General features: G+C 38.5%; 1 protein-coding gene across 8 annotated transcripts in view; it reads left to right on the forward strand.

The window, feature by feature from the left end:
- LOC122557634 (growth arrest-specific protein 2) overlaps positions 1-19,731 on the forward strand; it is a 171,211-nt gene that overhangs the window by 115,723 nt on the left and 35,757 nt on the right. For all 8 annotated transcript variants that reach the window (XM_043705416.1, XM_043705415.1, XM_043705417.1 and 5 more), the window contains exon 7: positions 6,607-6,714. In XM_043705416.1, coding sequence (XP_043561351.1) covers positions 6,607-6,714 — 108 coding nt within the window. The remainder of the gene's footprint in view (positions 1-6,606; positions 6,715-19,731) is intronic.

Raw genomic sequence — 19,731 nt, forward strand, 5'->3', positions numbered from 1 at the left:
TCTTAAAATTGCCACCCAAGTGGACAGGGTTGTTATGAAAGCATATGGTATTTTGGCTTTCATTAACAGAGGGATTGAGTTTAAGAGCCGTGAGATCTTGTTGCAGCTCTGTAAAACTTTGGTTAGACCGCACTTGGAATACTGTGTCCAGTTCTGGTCGCCCTATTATAGGAAAGATGTGGATGCTTTCGAGAGGGTTCAGAGGAGGTTTACCAGGATGCTGCCTGGAATGGAGGGCTTATCTTACGAAGAGAGGTTGACTGAGCTCGGACTTTTTTCATTGGAAAAAAGAAGGAAGAGAGGGGACCTAATTGCGGTGTACAAGATAATGAGAGGTATAGATAGAGTTGATAGCCAGAGACTTTTTCCCAGGGCAGAAATTGTTAACACGAGGGGTCATATTTTTAAACTGTTTGGCGGAAAGTATAGAGGGGATGTCAGAGGTGGGTTCTTTACGCAGAGAGTTGTGAGAGCATGGAATGAGTTGCCAGCAGCAGTTGTGGAAGCGAGGTCATTGGGGATATTTAAGAGACTGCTGGACATGCATTTGGTCACAGAAATTTGAGGGTTCTTACATTAGGTTTACCTCACATGAGGATTAATGGTCGGCACAACATCGTGGGCTGAAAGGCCTGTTCTGTGCTGTATTGTTGTATGTTCTATCAGGATTCAATCCCTCCATTCCCCTCTCACCTTCCAAATGTCCCCACTGGTCATGTGATCCTCTCCCCCAGGGTAGTAAAACAGATCTGCCTGGATCTGTGGCTTTCTCTAGCTTGCTATCCATTATACAGAAAACAAGACAACCAATCAGCTTGAATTCTGGAAGAAAACCTACCAGGACCGAAAGGCACAACCAGATGCAATAAATTTCACAGTGGTCGAAGAAATCCGAAATTCCAGGTTGCCTATTCCAAACTCTCCCCTCTCCACTAACCCCTCCTCTGTTAATATCCAAGTCTTACTGTAAGGTTCACTATTTTTTACATTCCTGGGATGAACCAGAGTCTCGAACAAGAGAGAATCCAAGTATCATCTCTTGATGTCCAGGGGCATCACCATCAACGAATCCTCTAATATCAATATTCTGGGGATTACCAGTGACTAGAAACTGAACTGGACTAGCTGTATAAATACCGTGGCAATAAAAACAGGTCAGAGGCTGGGAATTCTGTATTTAGTAACTCACCTGAAGCCTATTTACCATCTACAGTGCTTAAGTCAAGAGTGTCATGAAATATTCCCCACTTGCCTGGATGAGTGCGGATCCAACAACACTTAAATTCATAAAGCAGCCTGCTTGATTACACCCCACCTAACAACTTCAATATTCACTCCATCCACCATTTACATACAGTGGCAGCACTCAGTACCATCCATAAGATGCACTGCAACAACTCACCAAGGTTCTTTAGACAGCACTGTCCAAAGACGTACCATCTAGAAGAATATGGGAAACAAATGCACGGGAACATTACCACCTACAAGTTACCCTGCAAGGCACACCCCATCTTGACTTGAAACCATGTAACCATTCCTTCAGTATCACTGGGTCACAATCTTTGAATTGTCTCCCTAAAAGCCCTGTGTATGTAACTTCACCACATGGACTGCAACATTTCAAAACAGCATCTCATCATATCCTTCTCCAAGCAATTAAAAACAGACAATAAATGATGGCCAAGCCAGAGACATCCACATTCTGTGAACGAGTAAGAAAATTAAAAAAGCCAAAATCAGCAAAATCAAAAATAGCAAATTCAGCCAGAGGCCCACAGATTATCTAAGTGCCTTTGAAATCTAGTACACGTAGTTAATGGAGGATGACTAATGCTCTAGGTGCTAAATTGTCACCTAATTGACTGATTTTGGTCTGTGCCTTACAAAATTACTAGGTTCAATTTGTTCGTTTACTGTTAGAACTGGAAAATTAGATGATGTAATTCAACATTGTTTTACAATTATTTATGTGACAGAATCAAATGCCAGAAATTGATGACTGAGCTGTGTGATTTTTGGAAGGCAGTGTTTCCTCTTTTATCGACGTAAAGACTCAAAATTCACTTGCTTCCGTATTGTTTAGTTTAAAGCCAAATGGATGTCAAAATCTAGAGTTTCATGTTGATCTTGGAATGTTTAAAATTAGTCCATAGTTCAGGATCAGTCAACACGGTGCAATAAAGTTTAGAAAAAGCCAGAAAATTAATGGCATGTGTAGAAATGTTATTTTAAGAATAACATTGGATGCTAAAATTCGTTAAAAATGGATTAGAATGCTCACAACCTCTTGAAAATTACTCGACTATCACAGATAACTTGCAAGTATTTCCTTGCAAAAGGGCCAGAATCAATATCCCCAGGTGGTCAGTGGCTAAATGCTTCATATGGTTTGCATTGTGTTAGCTGATTTCAAGCAGGAATGGGTCAAAGCTTTACAGCTGGTCAGAACATCCCTGGAGTACTTTTTTTAAAGAACTGGCTAATATTCCTACTTTTAATTTCCATTGAATGACTTTCTAGCAGATACTCACATTTATCGTTGCATGCATAAACAGAGCTTTTTCCGATAAAATTTCTGTCCAACAAAATTGGAAAAATCTGCTTTTTCTCTCTTGCCGTTATATCTTTAAAAGATTTGCTTGCAAGTGTTAATTATGGATAATTTGAATCAGGGTCCTTGGGCCAGATATGATTTACCTCAGAATTCTCAAGAAGTTGAATAAAGCAACATTCAAGATCTGTTTCACATTTTACGAATTTAAAAGGATCAGCGTTTTACATACTTGGGAAGGTGTAGAGACTGAATGTGGTTTGCAAAATTCTCAGTAGGAATGAGCATTGGTATGTTAATTACAGAATAGTTAAGCCGATACTTCCAATAAAATATTCAAGAGGAATTTTGTTAATATATTTATTTGTAGCAAACAAGAAAGTATTTGAGTTTGTCAGTGATTCATTCCTAGAAGATCAACCCTTGACTCCATTTACCTGCCTTGACAGCTCTCTGGGGTAAATAATTCTGTAAACTAATGACTGGATAGTATAAGAAATTCCCTAATTTCTTCCTTAAATTGGTGAACTCTTTCTTTAAAATTAAGACCCTCTGGTCCTAGACCCTCCCACAAGGGGAACTAACCACTTAGCATCTGCCATCTCAAGCCCCCAAAGAATCATATATATTTTAATAATGTCTCTTCTCATTCTTTTAATCCCCAATAAGCCCAATTTATCAATCTCTATCACATAAGAAAATCCATACTTACGATCAGCTCAGTGAACCTTGTCTGGACTGCCTCCAATATCAATATATCTTTTCTTTAGATAAGGGAACAGACTCGATGGGCCAATGGGCCTCTTCTCTAATGTATGATTGTGTGATTCAAAACTGTTCACAGTATTCCAGCTGTGATCTGATTAGTGCCTTGTATGCTTTTAGTAGGACCTCCCTATTTTATACTCCATTCCTTTGAAATAAAGGCCAATCATCCATTTGCCATTACTATTATCCCATCAAACTTGTATGCTGGCTTTTTGTGATTCACGCAGGAGGACCAATCAAAACCCACTGTACTTCAGCTTTCGTCAATCTTTCTCCATTTAAATAATTTTCAGCTCCTTTACCAAAGTGCATAACTTCACATCTTCCCATATTGTAATCCATCTACCAAGTTTCTGACACTCCACTTAACCTCTCTATATCTCTCTGCAGACTTTTAGTATTATCCTCAACGGTTGCCTCTACAGGTACATAGAACATAGAACATTACAGCGCAGTACAGGCCCTTCGGACCTCAATGTTGCGCCGAACTGTGGAACCAATCTGAAGCCTATCTATCCTACACTATTCCATTTTCATCCATATGTTTATCCAATGACCATTTAAATGCTCTTAAAGTTGACGAGTCTACTACTGTTGCAGGCAGTGTGTTCCATGCCCCAACTACTCTCTGAGTAAAGAAACCGTCTCTGACATCTGTCCTATGTCTATCAGCCCTCAATTTAAAACAATGTCCCCTTGTGCTAGCCATCACCATCCGAGGAAGAAGGATCTCACTGTCCACCCGACATAACCTTCTGATTATCTTATATGTCTCAATTAAGTCATCTCTCAACCTTCTTCTCTCTAACAAAAACAGCCTTGAGTCCCTCAGCCTTTCCTCATAGAACCTTCCCTCCATACCAGGCAGCATCCTCGTAAATCTCCTCTGAGCCCTTTCCAAAGCTTCCACATCCTTCCTATAATGCGGTGACCAGAACTGTATGCAATACTCCGAGTTTTGGACAGCTGCAGCATGACCTCGTGGCTCTGAAACGCAATCCCTCTACAAATAAAAACTATCAAACTGTATGCCGCCTTAACAACCATAGCAACCTGGGTGGCAACTTTCATGGATCTATGTACATGGACACAAAGATCTCTGTGCTCATCTCATACCATTAGCCCAGTACTCTCTATTCCTGTTGTTCCTTCCAAAGTGAACCACCTCGCACTTTTCCGCATAAAACTTCATTTGCCAGCTCTCATCCCAGCTCTGCAGCTTATTTATGTCCCTCTGTAATCTGCAGCATCCTTCAATACTATTCACAACTCCACTGACCTTAATGTCATCTGCAAATTTTCTAACCTATCCTTCTATGCCCTCATCTAGGTCAATTACAAAAATAACAAACAGCAGTGGCCCCAAAACAGATCCTTGCAGTATATCACTAGTAACAGAACTCCAGGATGAACATTTCCCATTAACCATACACTGTCTTCTTTCAGCGAGCCAATTTCTGATCCAAACTGCTAATTCACCCTCAATCCCATGCCTCTGTATTTTGTGCAATAGCCTATCATGAGGAAACTTATCAAACATCTTACTGAAATCCATATAAACCACATCAACCACTTTACCCTCAAGTACTTGGTCACCTTCTCAAATAACTCAAAAAGGTTTGTGAGGTATGACCTGCTCCTCACAAAGCAGTGTTGACTATCCCTTTCTCGATTATTATAAACCCTATCTCTTATAACCTTTTCCAACACTTTACCCACAACCAAAGTAAGGCTCACTGGTCTATAACCACCAAGGTTGTGTCTACTCCCCTTCTTGAAAAAGGGGACAGCATTTGCTATCCTCCAGTCTTCTGACACTATTCCTGTAGACAACGATGACACAAAGATCAAAGCCAAAGGCTCTGCAATCTTCTCCCTGGCTTCCCAGAGAATCTTAGGATAAATCCCATCCAGCTCATGGGACTTATCTATTTTCACACTGTCCAGAATTGTGAACCTCAGTCTTGTCTAGTCTAGTAGCCTGTCTCTCAGTATTCTCCTCAACAACATTGTCTTTTTCCATTGTAAGTACTGACAAAAAATATTCATTTAGTGCTTCCCCTATCTCCTCAAACTTCACGCACAACTTCCCACTACTATCTTTGATTGGCCCTAATCTTTCTTTAATCATTCTTTTATTTCTGATGTACCTATAGAAAGCTTTAGTGTTTTCCTTGATCCTACCTGCCAATGACTTCTCATGTCCCCTCCTGGCTCTTCTTAGCTCTGTCTTTATGTCTTTCCTGGCTAACTCTTAACTCTCACATGCCCTAACTGAGCCTTCACGTCTCATCCTAACATAAGCCTTTTTCTTCCTCTTTACAAGAGATTCAACTTCCTTAGTAAACCCACAGCTCCCTTGCTCAACCACTTCCTGCCTGACAGGTACACACTTATCAAGGACACACAGTAGCTGTTCCTTGAATAAGGTCCACATTTTAATTGTCCTATCCCCTGCAGTTTCCTTCCCCATCCTATGTATCCTAAATCTTGCCTGATCGCATCATAATTGCTTTTCCCCCAGCAATAACACTTGCACTGCATTTATATACCTATCCCTTTCCATCACTAAAGTAAATGTAACCAAATTGTGGTCACTATCACCAAAGTGCTCACCTACCTCCAAATCTAACACCTGGCCTGGTTCATTGCCCAGTACCAAATCCAGTGTGGCCTGCCCCCTTGTTGGCCTGTCTACATCCTGTGTCAGGAAAATGTCCTGCACATAGGTACTTTTGTGTTATGTGCAAACTTGTCTATAGTACATTCACATCCCTCATCCAAGTCATTAATATATTATAAATAATTGTGGCGCCAGCACTGATCCCTATGGCATTCTGAGTTACAGGTTGCCATCCTGAAAATGCTGTCCCCTTTGCCCCAACACTCTGTCTTTTGTTAGTTACCCAATCCTATGTACATGCTAACAGACTATCACCATGGGCTCTTATCTCATTTGATAGATTCATGTGCTATACCTTATCAAATACATTTTGGAAATTCAAAAGTACTATGTCTTCTGATTCCCTTTCATTCATTCTCTGCTAATTCATCAAAAACATTCTTTACCGTTGTTTTTATTTGCTTATACATTCTGGACTTCCTGTCCCACTCTGGGTAGCATTCTCTAAATAGCTGCCCTACAATGTTGCTGTACTTTTTTGATTTAAATGCTTATGTTTCCTCTCTCCCCCTCTACCTAGCTTAAATTCGATGAAATTATTACCACATTAAGTGTTTCTGTTCTTTAAGGTGTGAATTTTGATATTTTCCATGTGTCATTTTAGGTGAAACAAATTTCAGAAGATCCACCTTGCAAATGTCCAAATAAGTTTTCGGTGGAACGTCTCTCGCAAGGACGATATCGTGTTGGAGAAAAGATCCTATTCATTCGGGTAAAATATTTGAATGATTTATTTTTGTATGTTATTTTTAACCTGTGCATATTAATAAGGTAAAGGCAGACAGTATGAAGGAAAGCTATATAGGATTACAAGCTACACAGTTTACAAAGGATGATAGCCAGAGTTAATTGTTCTTTTATAAATGGCTAGCATTCAGAGCTGAAAATTTCCTACACTAATTTGACAATTTGCATAATCTCTGTTCATGCAGGAAAACATATTATAGTAACATGAACTTTGTTTTATGAACTAATTATTCTGTGGTTTCATGAGGATTTATGTACTAAAATAGACCAATGCGTAGGGCTAGTTGATAAAGTATGGTTGATACTAACGCTTTATCTCTTGTCTATTGATTTTGTTTCAAGGCAGCCTTAAAGGATTCAAATCTTATTTGTGTGAGATCAAGGATTATATGTAAAATAATTATTGCCATACTCAAATCAGTTCTGTTGTGAACCAAGGTTGTTAGGTAAGGAGTAAATGTAGGGGTATGGGTGGGTTGTGCTTCGGCGAGTGGGTGTGGACTTGTTGGGCCGAAGGGCCTGTTTCCACACTGTAATGTAATCTAATCTAAGGTTAAAAAAGCTCACCTTGTGGCGCCCTCTGTCTCTTATCTCTTGACTGTGGCCAGATCGCTTCTGCAGTCCCTGACAGAATTCACTCAGGTTATTTGGTTTTCGCTCGCAGTGCCAAATGGTGTAGCAGAATTTAATTAGCAGGGATCTGTGAGAGCAAAAAAAAATTAACAATAATCAAAAATCAATTAAACTGACAATAATCAGCCTTTATTGTAAATACTGCAGCAGTTTGGAAAGAGGAGAGATCCAGTTTGTTCTCTGTTTCCCTTCCAAGTTTCACGCCTTTAAAAAGAAAAGGAACACATTATATACATTAAAATATGCTAAACAATTACAGATTATCATGAAATGTGTCATCTATAACACTAAACCTTAATCTAAAAAACACATTAATTATTTGCGTCATTCCATAACTCTGTTTCTATTATATGGACCTTTTGTTTGGGCTGAAATCTGCAGTTCGAAATATACAAGGAGCCATGAAAAAGATTACTGAAGGTTTATCAAACTTATGGAATTTGTTTATATTCAGCCTGGTCCTGAAAGTTGTTTCTGACTTTTTGTCTTTTAACTTGCTAAATTATAACTCGAGAATCGACCAATTTTTTTCCCATCATGCAATGTTAAATGTTGCCCACAATACCACACTTTTTTAATTTAACTCAAAGAAGGTACTGTATATGTAAAGTCATTAATCAATACATATAGTGACTATAAAAGTCACTAGATTTATAAAATAGTAAATGATGTAAGTCTTCTTAAGTTGAGGTTTTAAAATTTTGTCATGATTCAAAGGAGTTTTACCTTCCAACTGATGAATAAATGCACAACAAGAGTGATTAATCTAAACTGTGGATGTCTGAAATAGACATTATCCTACCAACCATCTACTGTAAACATCGCCATCTCCTCCACCCTCTCCTCTAACAAGAACAATGAATCCATGGATTTCTTCATCAAGTGGATTGAAACCATTTTATCAGCTATCTCTGATTTATACTCCTTTTCCAAAACCCACCAAGCTGAACTTCTTGAAAGTAAAAACATTCCCTTCTTTTTCCATTAACAAGTCCATTAACTCCCTTTCTAACTACTGGGAAGCAAATAATACTAGAATAAACAATCCCAAGACTGAGAAAAGACTGGAAGAGACTTGGTTGCTTACTTACAAGCTGATGAGATAGGTATTGAAAATAATTATTATTTGGGTCGAAATCAGATAGAAATAATGTGCACAGTATAGTGAAAAAGCAGCAGATTTGTACTCTGTAATGATATTAATTTGAAGATCTGGTACAGGTACCCTGGGCCAAATGGCCTCCCTCTACAATTCTGTGATTAACTGGTTTTTGACTTGTAATATTTTCTACTATTCAAAGATTTAGTTTTAGGTTAAACCTTTTATTGGTTTCAAACGGGAGATGCAATATCATTAACAAATAATGGCAAGTTATTAACATGTTTTGTTTTAAATAACCACAGACCAATTAATTCTTCAATTTATTTTGTCCACTTTTTGAAAATGAAGAGACAAGAATTGCAATATAGTATTAGCTAAAGTTCTTACTCAAAATATTTCTGTAGCAACCAGCTATGAATATCATGACAGCATACATTTTGAAATATATTTTAGTATTAAATCAGACATGGATATGAAGTTCAGTAACACCAGTCACAACTGATCCAAACTTAGTTAAAACTAATTTGTACATCATCAGCTGAAATATTCTGCAGCTTTGAACATATTTTACAACGTGACAGGTTGCATAATTATTCTGATAAATTCGAATTATATAGTGTAGCTTAATTGTTTCAATTAGTTTTACAAATATTGACCCTTCAGAAACAGCTGAATTTGTCATATATTTTATTAGTAAGATGAGCCTGGTGATTTAATAATCTGCTAACAACTACGATTCGACCATGTACAGAAAAAGATGGTTTTCCTGTGGGAACAGCACAGTTCAGCCAATCTTGTTTGTATCAATATCAAACTTGAACACCCTGTACATAATTTATAACAGAAGGGATTGAAGTATTTTCAACATCTTTTGTAAGATAGCAACACATCTTAATCTTGGTTTCCATATTCATTTTGCATCTGGTATAACAGACATGACTCATGATGAGTCAGCAGTGCAAAGACCAACGGTGTGCTCAAAGGAATGGTAAAACTATCAAAAGTTAATGCATGTAACACTCATTGATATAGCATAACTTTGCTAAAACTGTTATTCTTGTTACTAACTCCAGTTCAGACAAATAATGTTTCATTGTCATTCTTAAGATAGCTGCCAACATTTGGATGGATCAGAATAAAAGTCTAATTGTCATTTATGAATTTCTCAAATTGCTTCAGTCTCATTTTGATTCTCCCTAAGTTTGTTTAATTGTATCAATAGTAGTAGCTTATACATTGTTGACTGCTTGATACACAGAAGCCACAGATTGCTGGCTCAAGTGAGGCATTCAAAGAAATTTAAGACAAATAGAAATAGGGAGAATCATCTGGTTTTCCAGTTTTGGACCCTGTTTTCTAACATTAATTCTCAGGATTATTCATCAGGCTACAACTTATTTCCACTCTCAATTTCCCATGAGGTGATGGTGTTGGGCCACGTCCATGAACCATTGCAGGATCTGTCATGAAGTACTTTCATGCTGCTGCGAGGTAGAGAGTTTTGATCTGCTACTTTGGTCTAGGCTCTGCCTGCAGAAAGGTATTTGTACCTGCTGTGGCGATGTTTAATTTAGCTCCTGTAGAATACAAGCTTAGATGTGATAATGAAAGATTTGATCAACATTTACTGCAGCTCCTAATATGCGCACGTATTACAGTCACAGGCGCTTTTGTGTTGGAACTAATATTAAGCTGTTCAGTTACAAGCAGTAGCATGTCATGTTTCTGAGAAAGTAATGTCTGAGACCTTGTTTGTGCTCAGGTCATGTGCTATGGTATAGTAATGACATCATGAAAATATCTCTTACAATTACATTGCATATTAACTGTGAGACTTAACACCCGTCTCCAAAGATAAAAAAAAATCCTAACAACAAATGCATGGTTGTACAGACCCATAGGTTTTCAATTTGGACATAATATAAACAAGTAAAGACAGTTTCTACAAGATTAACAATTCAAACTTCAATATAATGCTTTGGAGTTTAACTTTGGAGTTTGCATGATGTCTAACCAGTCATGCTAATCTGACTGTGAAGGTGAAAGTGAAGGTTATGATCACACTCTACCTTTGTTTTGTCCCTGACCACAATATCATCAGCTTTGCAAACAAAATAAGGTACGTTTTCAATAAAGTTACCCATGTTCTGCTGGAATAGGTCTTGGAGAACTGATAGCCCTAGTGGTAACCATCAGAAACACTACTGTCAAAATGGCATTCTAAATCCTAGGATCGTTCTGTGAAATGAACAGGCTAGTAGCCATCCATGCTTCATATTCAACTTAAGAAAAGAATCTTGCTCTTATCATGACTCACTGGAGTCGCATACTGGAAATCAAGTCACACTATTCCAGATTCATCACAAATGATAAATTTTTAAAAGAAATATGTATAATCCCCAAACTACTCACTTTTCAGACCCAAACTGATATAAAGCATGGACCACGTTTCTGTACTTAATGCACAGACTTTGTGATCTGTGATTTGCTGAGAGATGGTACCAGACATGCCACTTACTGAGGTACGTTTTTCAGGATGTGTAGTGACAATATGTTAGCACTAGCTTCTATGCTGATTTTTGCTTTTAATGTATATTGACCTGTCTTTTCAAGACATATGATGTTAGTGGGTGTAAAAGCTTCTGACCTTTGAAGCATGCTTGTGGGGTTGAATTGCCTATTCCTGCCCCTAAGTTTTATGTTCTTACGTGGTCAACATGGTGTGCTGTTAATGATGTCTAAACTTTGGTCATCTAAAACAGTTTAACTTAAAAAGTTACCTTTCGCTTGCTTATCTATGCATTTCATTGTTGTGTCTTCATTTGTGCACATTTCCTACATGCTCACTTGTACTTTATTGTTGGGTTTGGCTTAGCCTTTGGAACCTGCAACTGCATGCCTAATGTTTTTTGATGCCATATTGTTTACAGGTGTGAAGAAACACTGAACGACACTTGGGCAGGTGGGATAAACAGCATCTGACATAGATATTGCTGATTTCATGCACTCAGCTGACTGTAACAGTAGCGTTGACTGTACAAACAGTGTGTAATTGTTATGGCCTCATGCTTATATCCATCTTCAAGAAATACATCAATGGTATGGCCCTTTTCTTTACCCTGAAGATCCTTTCTGAAGGCTTCAGTTGGTGTCAAAGCGATTACTAAAGCAAAGATCCTGAGTTCTTCTTCCAAGAAATCAAAGTCATGGTCTTTACTGCAAAATTTTCCATCAAACTGGTCAATTGACCCTTTGGGTGCTGTCTGTATGGAATCTGTCAATCTAATTTTAAAAAAAGCCTTGGATACAGTGCCACAAAACAGACTTGAGAGGAAAGTTACACATCACAGAATAAAATCACAGTAGCATCAAGGATACAGAATTGGCTGAGGGATAGGAAACAGACAGTAATAGTTAATGGGTATTTTTTAGGCTGGAGGAAAGTTTGTGGTGGACCTCTCAGTATTGTTCAGTATTACAGTACAGTAATAGAAGAAAAGGCAGGAAATTGTCACTAAGTCAAAATGCTCAGAGACAGTGCAGAAATGATGGCCACATTGGATCCTCTACACCGTACACTTCTGTGATTCTGTCCTGAAATTAATTCTTACATTGAGTGAACTTTAGACCTTCCAGACCTCTTTTGGACTTTGCTGATCTTTCAGTAAAAGATTGGATGTATTTACTTAGTGAACATCCTTTTTGATGATGCTAAGCAAGAGTTTCAGAGATCTCTTCTAGGGCTTGATCTGCAAAATATAGCTGCATATAGAGTCATAGAGTCATAGAGATGTACAGCATGGAAACAGACCCTTCGGTCCAACTCATCCATGCCGACCAGATATCCCAACCCAATCTAGTCCCACCTGCCAGCTCCCAGCCCATATCCCTCCAAACCCTTCCTATTTATATACCCATCCAAATGCCTCTTAAATGTTGCAATTGTACCAGCCTCCACCACTTCCTCTGGCAGCTCATTCCATACACGTACCACCCTCTGCATGAAAAAGTTGCCCCTTAGGTCCCTTTTATATCTTTCCTCTCTCACCCTAAACCTATGCCCTCTAGTTCTAGACACCTTGTCCCCAGGGAAAAGACTTTGTCTATTTATCTTATCCATGCCTCTCATAATTTTGTAAACCTCTATAAGGTCACCCCTCAGCCTCCGACGCTCCAGGGAAAACAGCCCCAGCTTGTTCAGCCTCTTTGATGGCTCAAACCCTCCAACTCTGGCAACATCCTTGTAAATCTTTTCTGAACTCTTTCAAGTTTCACAACATCTTTCCGATAGGAAGGAGACCAAAATTGCACGCAATATTCCAACAGTGGCCTAACCAATGTCCTATATAGCCGCAACATGACCTGCCAACTCCTGTACTCAATACTCTGACCAATAAAGGAAAGCATACCAAATGCCTTCTTCACTATCCTATCTACCTGCGACTCCAATTTCAAGGAGCTATGAACCTGCATTCCAAGGTCTCTTTGTTCAGCGACACTCTATAGGACCTTACCATGTTTCTTGAATAGCTGGAATTCAGTAAAGATATCAGTGGTTACCCAAATCTTAACTGAATACGTTCTTTCCAATTTTTTTTTTTACTTTTGACTTTATTTTTTTCCTTTTCTGTTTCTGTTGAGTTTTTACTGTTGCTGATCCTTTACTGGGTTTTAGTCAGCTAGACATTTGTTAAAAAGATAAATAAAAACCTGTAATAGCAGGTTTCAAACACTAGATGGTGATCACACCAAAAAAGGAATGATGAAATCGCAGAAGCTTCCTGTTGAATGGGAAAGACAATTGGTGGAACAGATAAGACTAGTTAGTTTAGAAACTTATTTTTTTTTAAAAGCTGTATTTTGTTCAGGAGAGTTCTATATCTGTGTTAGGAGAAACATTTGACTGTATTTTTAACAAGTAAATTAGAAAACAGATTGACGGTTCATTTTTAAAAAAAATATAAAGACAGACTCCTAGTTTAATAGAACTTACACATTGTGGAGAAAGAAATAGCTCTGTCTTCTAGCTGTTAAATTTACAGTTCATTATTCATAGAAATCAGTGTTTTCAGTTTTCCAAATGTTTTGAATTCTAGGGAGCTTGCCTAGTTGATGTTCAATGTGATTAATCTACATCATATTCAATGACGTTTCCAAATATCTGCCACCAATAGCTTGCATGCATCTATAAATGGCCACTACTTGTCTACCATGATCTGCTGCTTCCAGCTCGTGATATGAAATAGCAACATGAGGTTTGGGGTCAGAAGCCTCATTTGGGGGTGTTGGGGGGGGGGGCGGGGTGGTGGTGTCTTGTCACTGTTGGAAACCAAAGGCCTCAGGTTGGTATGTTCCATTGAAGATTTCATGGTATGGTGACACAGTGGCAATCTAGAAGCCCAGCTATCTTTCTGAGAACAATGTCCAAATTCAACCCTCGCAGCTGGTGGCATTTAAATTCAACTAATGAAATCTGCAATTTAAAGATACTCTCAGTAATAGTGACCATCATGAAAATATCATCGACTGCCATTAAAATTCATCTGATCCACTTATATCCATTGAGAAATTTGCTGTCCTTACCCAGTCTGACTTGGATGTGATGCCACACCCACAGAAATGTGGTTGACTCTTAACTAACATCTGAAATGACCTAGCAAGCAACTTAGTTCATTGGCAATTAGGGATAGGTATTGCTAACATCCCATCAAAGAATCGGAAAAATTGCAAGTCTGAAGAAAAGGTGAGCATACAAAATGAACAGAAATGGTCTGTTCAGTCCCTCAGGTCTGCTCCCCTATTCAATACGATCATGACTGATGTCTTTGTGTTTTGGATTCTGCATATCCCTGTTAACCCTCAATTCCCCTGCCTAACAAAAATCTATCCACCTCTGTCTTAAAAATATTCAATCATCCCGCCTGTACTGCCCTCTGAGACAGACAGTTCCAAAGTCATGTAACCCAGAGAGAGAAATAAATTCTCATCAAATTAGGGCAATCCCTAATTTTAAAAATAGTGCCCAATACTTCTGGAATTTCCACTTGAGGAAATATCCTTCCCATCTCCATCTTGTCACGACTATTCAGATCTTATAACTTCAATCAAGTCAGCCCTTACTCTCAAATGAAACAAGTCCAGTCTGTCAGACCTAACCTCAGAACCCACTCTTCAATGAATGAATCTATTAAAGCTTCTCTGAATTGCTACCAATGCATTTATATCCTTCCTTAAATGAGGAAAGGAAATCTGCACAGTGTATTCTAGAAGTGGCCTCACCCATGTCCCACATAACTAAAGCAAAACTTCCTCAATTTTATGTTAAATCCTCACAATAAAGGAGAGCATTCCATTGGCCTTTTAACTATCTGCTTTACCTGCATACTAATATACAAGAGTCATTTACCATAATATCCAAATGGATATTTTTTGCCATATTTATTCCTCTGCTATTTATCTATTTGGCAATGCTATTCTCTTTCACTCATCTCCATGTTTATATCAATGATCACAAACAGAGAAAAGTCAGCATGATTCCAAGAGTAAACCTTTGTATAAATTAACTTCCTTCTTTGTTACAGTGATGTCAACACAAAGACCCAACTAAAACATGTGAGAGCTCATCCAATCAGCTGGAATGACTGATTACTCAAGAACAGCTGCAAGCTGATTTCACATATTATTATTTGAGCAGATATCAATCCTGATTGCATTAATAACTAACTATTTCTCTAGTCAAGTAAAACTAAAGGTTGCTACATTTAATATAATTTAATATAATTTTGTTCCCAGTGCTTAGATATTTTGTACATATGGGCCCATATATACATAAACATTACAGACATATGTATAATGATTGAAACACAGTCATCCTGATTAATTTAAATGACACAAAGAACTGTAGATTCTGGAAATCTGAAGCAAAACAGAAATTGCTGGAGAAATTCAGCAGATCTGGCAGCATCTGTGGAAAGAAAACAAAGTGAACATTTTAAGTCCAGGGAGCACCCTAATTAACTTTCAATTTATCCTAAGGAATCGCAGCGTCTGATATAATCTTCAACATAAAAGCTAATTCTGGAGTGCTGATACATTAGTCATTAACTGTGAGAATGATAAATCATAGAAGGGGGGAGCAAAACTAAACTTTGTGACCAAAGGAATGGCCAATTATGTTGATTGAAAAACATAAATGATTCTATTTATTTGATTAATTTTAAATTAAATTAAATTAAATTAATTTTAAATCGTTCAGAATACAAGTTATTCAATTCCACCCTGTCAACCTTCGCCTTGAGAAGCTGCCCGGATTCTCACATCTATTTCCAGAACAATGTGTAAAACTGAAAAAATATGTATTGTCAGAAGCACATCATTAATCTGTATGATTAGAATATGCCAGAAATTAACTATTAAATTACAACCTGTCACTTATCAGCTTTGCAGGCATTCAAAAATAAATCTGATCAGTATCTTGATTAGTTCTCTATTCTTCCTAAATTCCTCTTTAGAATATTTGGCCAATTTCCACTTTGAAGATTCATTTTATGGGATCTCAATTTTTCAAGAATACTGTTTCTACTTTTAATATTAAAGTCACCATTGTCCTACCAGTCTATAGAGCTACTGTCTCATTGGAGGGGTACTGGTAGTGGTTTAACCTGAGGGTCACCATGCCGCAGGCAAGGAAAGAGGTTGTGAAGGACAGTCCTTCATGGTAACCTTAATCAGTGCAGGAATTCAGCTCATGCGGTTGGTATCTCTCTATCACAAACTGACTGTCCAGCAACTGAGCTAAATGACCCCTGTCACAAATTTAATTAATTTCCCTTTTGTCATTAAAAGAACTGCATTTTTGTTACTTATTTTCTAATGTGTCAGTGTCACCAACAGAGGATTGTTTCTTGTTACTGAAGTTAGTTCATTAAGCAACATGATTGCACACAGAGGTTACATTTGGATGAGGCAGTTAGATCTCAGTACGGAAATTCCTGAAACACATATTATACTTAAAAAAAAATTGTGAATAAAATGGATAGTTAATGAATATTGTAACTTGATATTGCTTGACAATTCAAAGAATTGCTCCCGGTTTCCTCCCACATTCCAAACGATGTGTAGGTCACGTGAATTGGCCATGCTAAATTGCGCAAAGGGTTAAGTACATTAGTCAGGGTAAATGCAGGGGAATGATTCTGGGTGGGTTACTCTTCAGAGGGTCGGTGTGGACTTGTTGGGCTGAAGGGCCTGTTTCCACACTGTAGGGAATCTAATCTAATCTAATCATTCTGAAAAGGGAGAGATTTGTATTTAAGTTCTGTATTCTATATATAGGGTTTAAATCTTTGTTACCAATCATGATACTGAAAAGCTTTGACAAATAGTAACATGTTGAAAAATGATATGAATTGCCCCCTTTGTGATTGTATCTGAAAACCTTCAAGAGCCCTAGCCTTAATTCAGTGAATTTCATAGCAGTGTTAAGGTCAGAGCTGTGTATTATGGTAACACGTTGCATAGCATGTTCCTAGCATTTAATTTTTGCACCAGTCATATTCCCTGTGAAAGACAATTGTCAAGAGTAAGTGGTGTAAAATCATTACCATGGCAACAAAACCTAGGCCCATTCTGGGATCAGCTAGCTAGGATGATACAAAGAGGCTAGGAATTACAGTTTTCATAAAATAATTGAAGCCAATATGATTCATCTCGAGCAAAGTCTGGCCTGCACTCGTAAACATTCAAAACTCAGTATAACTTGGGACTTGTGAAATTGCATTCAGCGAATTATTTCAGGCAGGTCAGGCAGATACAGTATGTGAGACAATGTAGCAGATAAAGAAACAAGAACACTTAATCAGTTCCATGTCGTAGCTGATATGTTTTGATGTATTCAGTATTCCAGCTGAACAATATTGCTGCATGGATGATGGAAGTGGGTACATACCCAGGACAAAGTTATGGGGAATTTTTGGACTTTGTATATCATGCCATTGTGCTGCTTAAGAAAGCAAGCAATCCACATAGATTAGATTAGATTAGATTCCTTATAGTATGGAAACAAGCCCTTTGGCCCAAGTCCACACCGACCCTCCGAAGAGTAACCCACCCAGACCTAGTTCCCTACATTTACCCCTGACTAATGACCTAACACTAAGAGCAATTTAGCATGGTCAGTTCACCTAACCTGCACATCTTTGGACTGTGGGAGGAAACTGGAGCAACCGGAGGAAACCCACATGGACACGGGGAGAATGTGCAAACTCCATACAGACAGTTGCCCGAGGCGGGAATTGAACCTGGGTCCCTGGTACTGTGAGGCAACAGTACTAACCACCGAGCACATATTAGATTAGATTCCCTACAGTGTGGAAACAGGCCCTTCGGCCCAACAAGTCCACACCGACCCGCCGAAGCGCAACCCACCCATACCCCTACACCTAACACTACGGGCAATTTAGCATAGCCAATTCACCTGATCTGCACATCTGTGGACTGTGGGAGGAAACCGGAGCACCCGGAGGAAACCCACGCAGACACAGGGAGAATGTGCAAACTCCACACAGTCTGAGGTGGGAATTCAACCCGGGTCCCTAGCGCTGTGAGGCAGCAGTGCTAACCACTGTGCCACCGTGCCGCCATTGAAGGTTTAAAAGGTTTAAAAGATAACTGTGGATATTCCTAATTTGTAAAGCAACTTATAGAGTCAGAGAATCAGACAGCACGGAAACAGACCCTTCGGTCCAACCAGTCCATGCCAAACAGAATCCCAAACCAAACTAGTCCCATCTGCCTGCTGCTTTCCCATATGCCTCTAAATCTTTCTGATTCTTGTAGGAACCTATTTATCTGGAGTATTTTAAAACTTAACTTGTTCTAATTGGTACAACTATTAAACACATTGATTCACAAAAATGTTCTGGACTTAGATCTATTTCTAACAATATTGTAGTTGTAATTGGAGGCATTAAAACTTGTAACCTCAAAGTCTCTTGACAAACATAACGGGTAGAAAGTGAGGACTGCAAATATTGGAGAGTCAGAGTTGAAAAGTGTGGCACTGGAAAAAACACAGCAGGTCAGGCAGCATCCGAGGAGCAAGAGGGTCGACGTTTCAGGCATAATTTTGGTAACTAAACTTCTCTTTGGGACCTTATCAAAATCCTTTTCAAAATCCAAATAGGCTATATCTACTGGTTACCCCTCATTGTCTCTGCTGGTAACGTTCTAAGAAAACTTAATCAGGTTTATCATATTTGATTTTCCTTTCATTAATCCCTGGTGACTGTCCAATCAGATGGTTATTTTCTAAATATACAATGATCACATCCTTTATCATAGATTGTGGCATTTTTCATACTACTGATGTCAGGTTAGCAGGTCTGCAGTAACATTTTTCTCTCACCCTTCTTTCTTAAGCAGTGTGTAATATTTGTACCCTCCCCATCTACATGCAGCATTGCAAATAATAATAATTTTTAAGAGTTTATCGCCAATCCATCCACTACCTTTTACTTAGCGAGTTGTGAGTTCATGGAATGCCCTGCCAGTAGCAGTGGTGGACTCTCCCTCTTTATGGGCATTTAAACGGGCATTGGATAGGCATATGGAGGATAGTGGGTTAGTGTAGGTTAGGTGGGCTTGGATCGGCGCAACATCGAGGGCCAAAGGGCCTGTACTGCGCTGTATTTTTCTATGTTCTATGTTCTATGTACCTTTGTAGCCAGATGGAGAATGTCCGTTCCAGGTGATTTGTCAACTTTCAGTCCTGTTAATTTAGATAATGCTATTCTCTTTTTAATGAATACTAATTTATTTCATAACATGGTTGGTAAGTTTGCAGATGACACTAAAAATGGTGGTATCATGGACAGTGAAGAAGGTTATCTAAGATTACAAAGAAATCTTGATCAGTTGAGTCAATAGGCTGAGGAATGGCAGATGGAGTTTAATTTGGAGAAATCCAAGGTATTGCATTTTGGTAAAACACACAAAGTCAGGACTTATGCAATTAATGGTAGGGCCCTCGGTAGTGTTGTAGAGCAGGGATTCAGGTCCATAATACTTTGAAATTTGCATCACAGGCTGACAGGGTGGTTAAGAAGGAATTTAGCATGCTTGCCTTCATTGCTTAGACCTTTGAGTATAGGCATTGTTGGAGGTTGTCCAGGACCACAGGGTGAGGTCTCATCTGGAGTATTGTGTGCAGTTCTGGTCACCCTGCAATAGGAAAGATATTATTAAATT

Source organism: Chiloscyllium plagiosum, chromosome 16 (assembly GCF_004010195.1).
Source record: "Chiloscyllium plagiosum isolate BGI_BamShark_2017 chromosome 16, ASM401019v2, whole genome shotgun sequence".
NCBI classification, from domain to species: Eukaryota; Metazoa; Chordata; class Chondrichthyes; order Orectolobiformes; family Hemiscylliidae; genus Chiloscyllium; species Chiloscyllium plagiosum.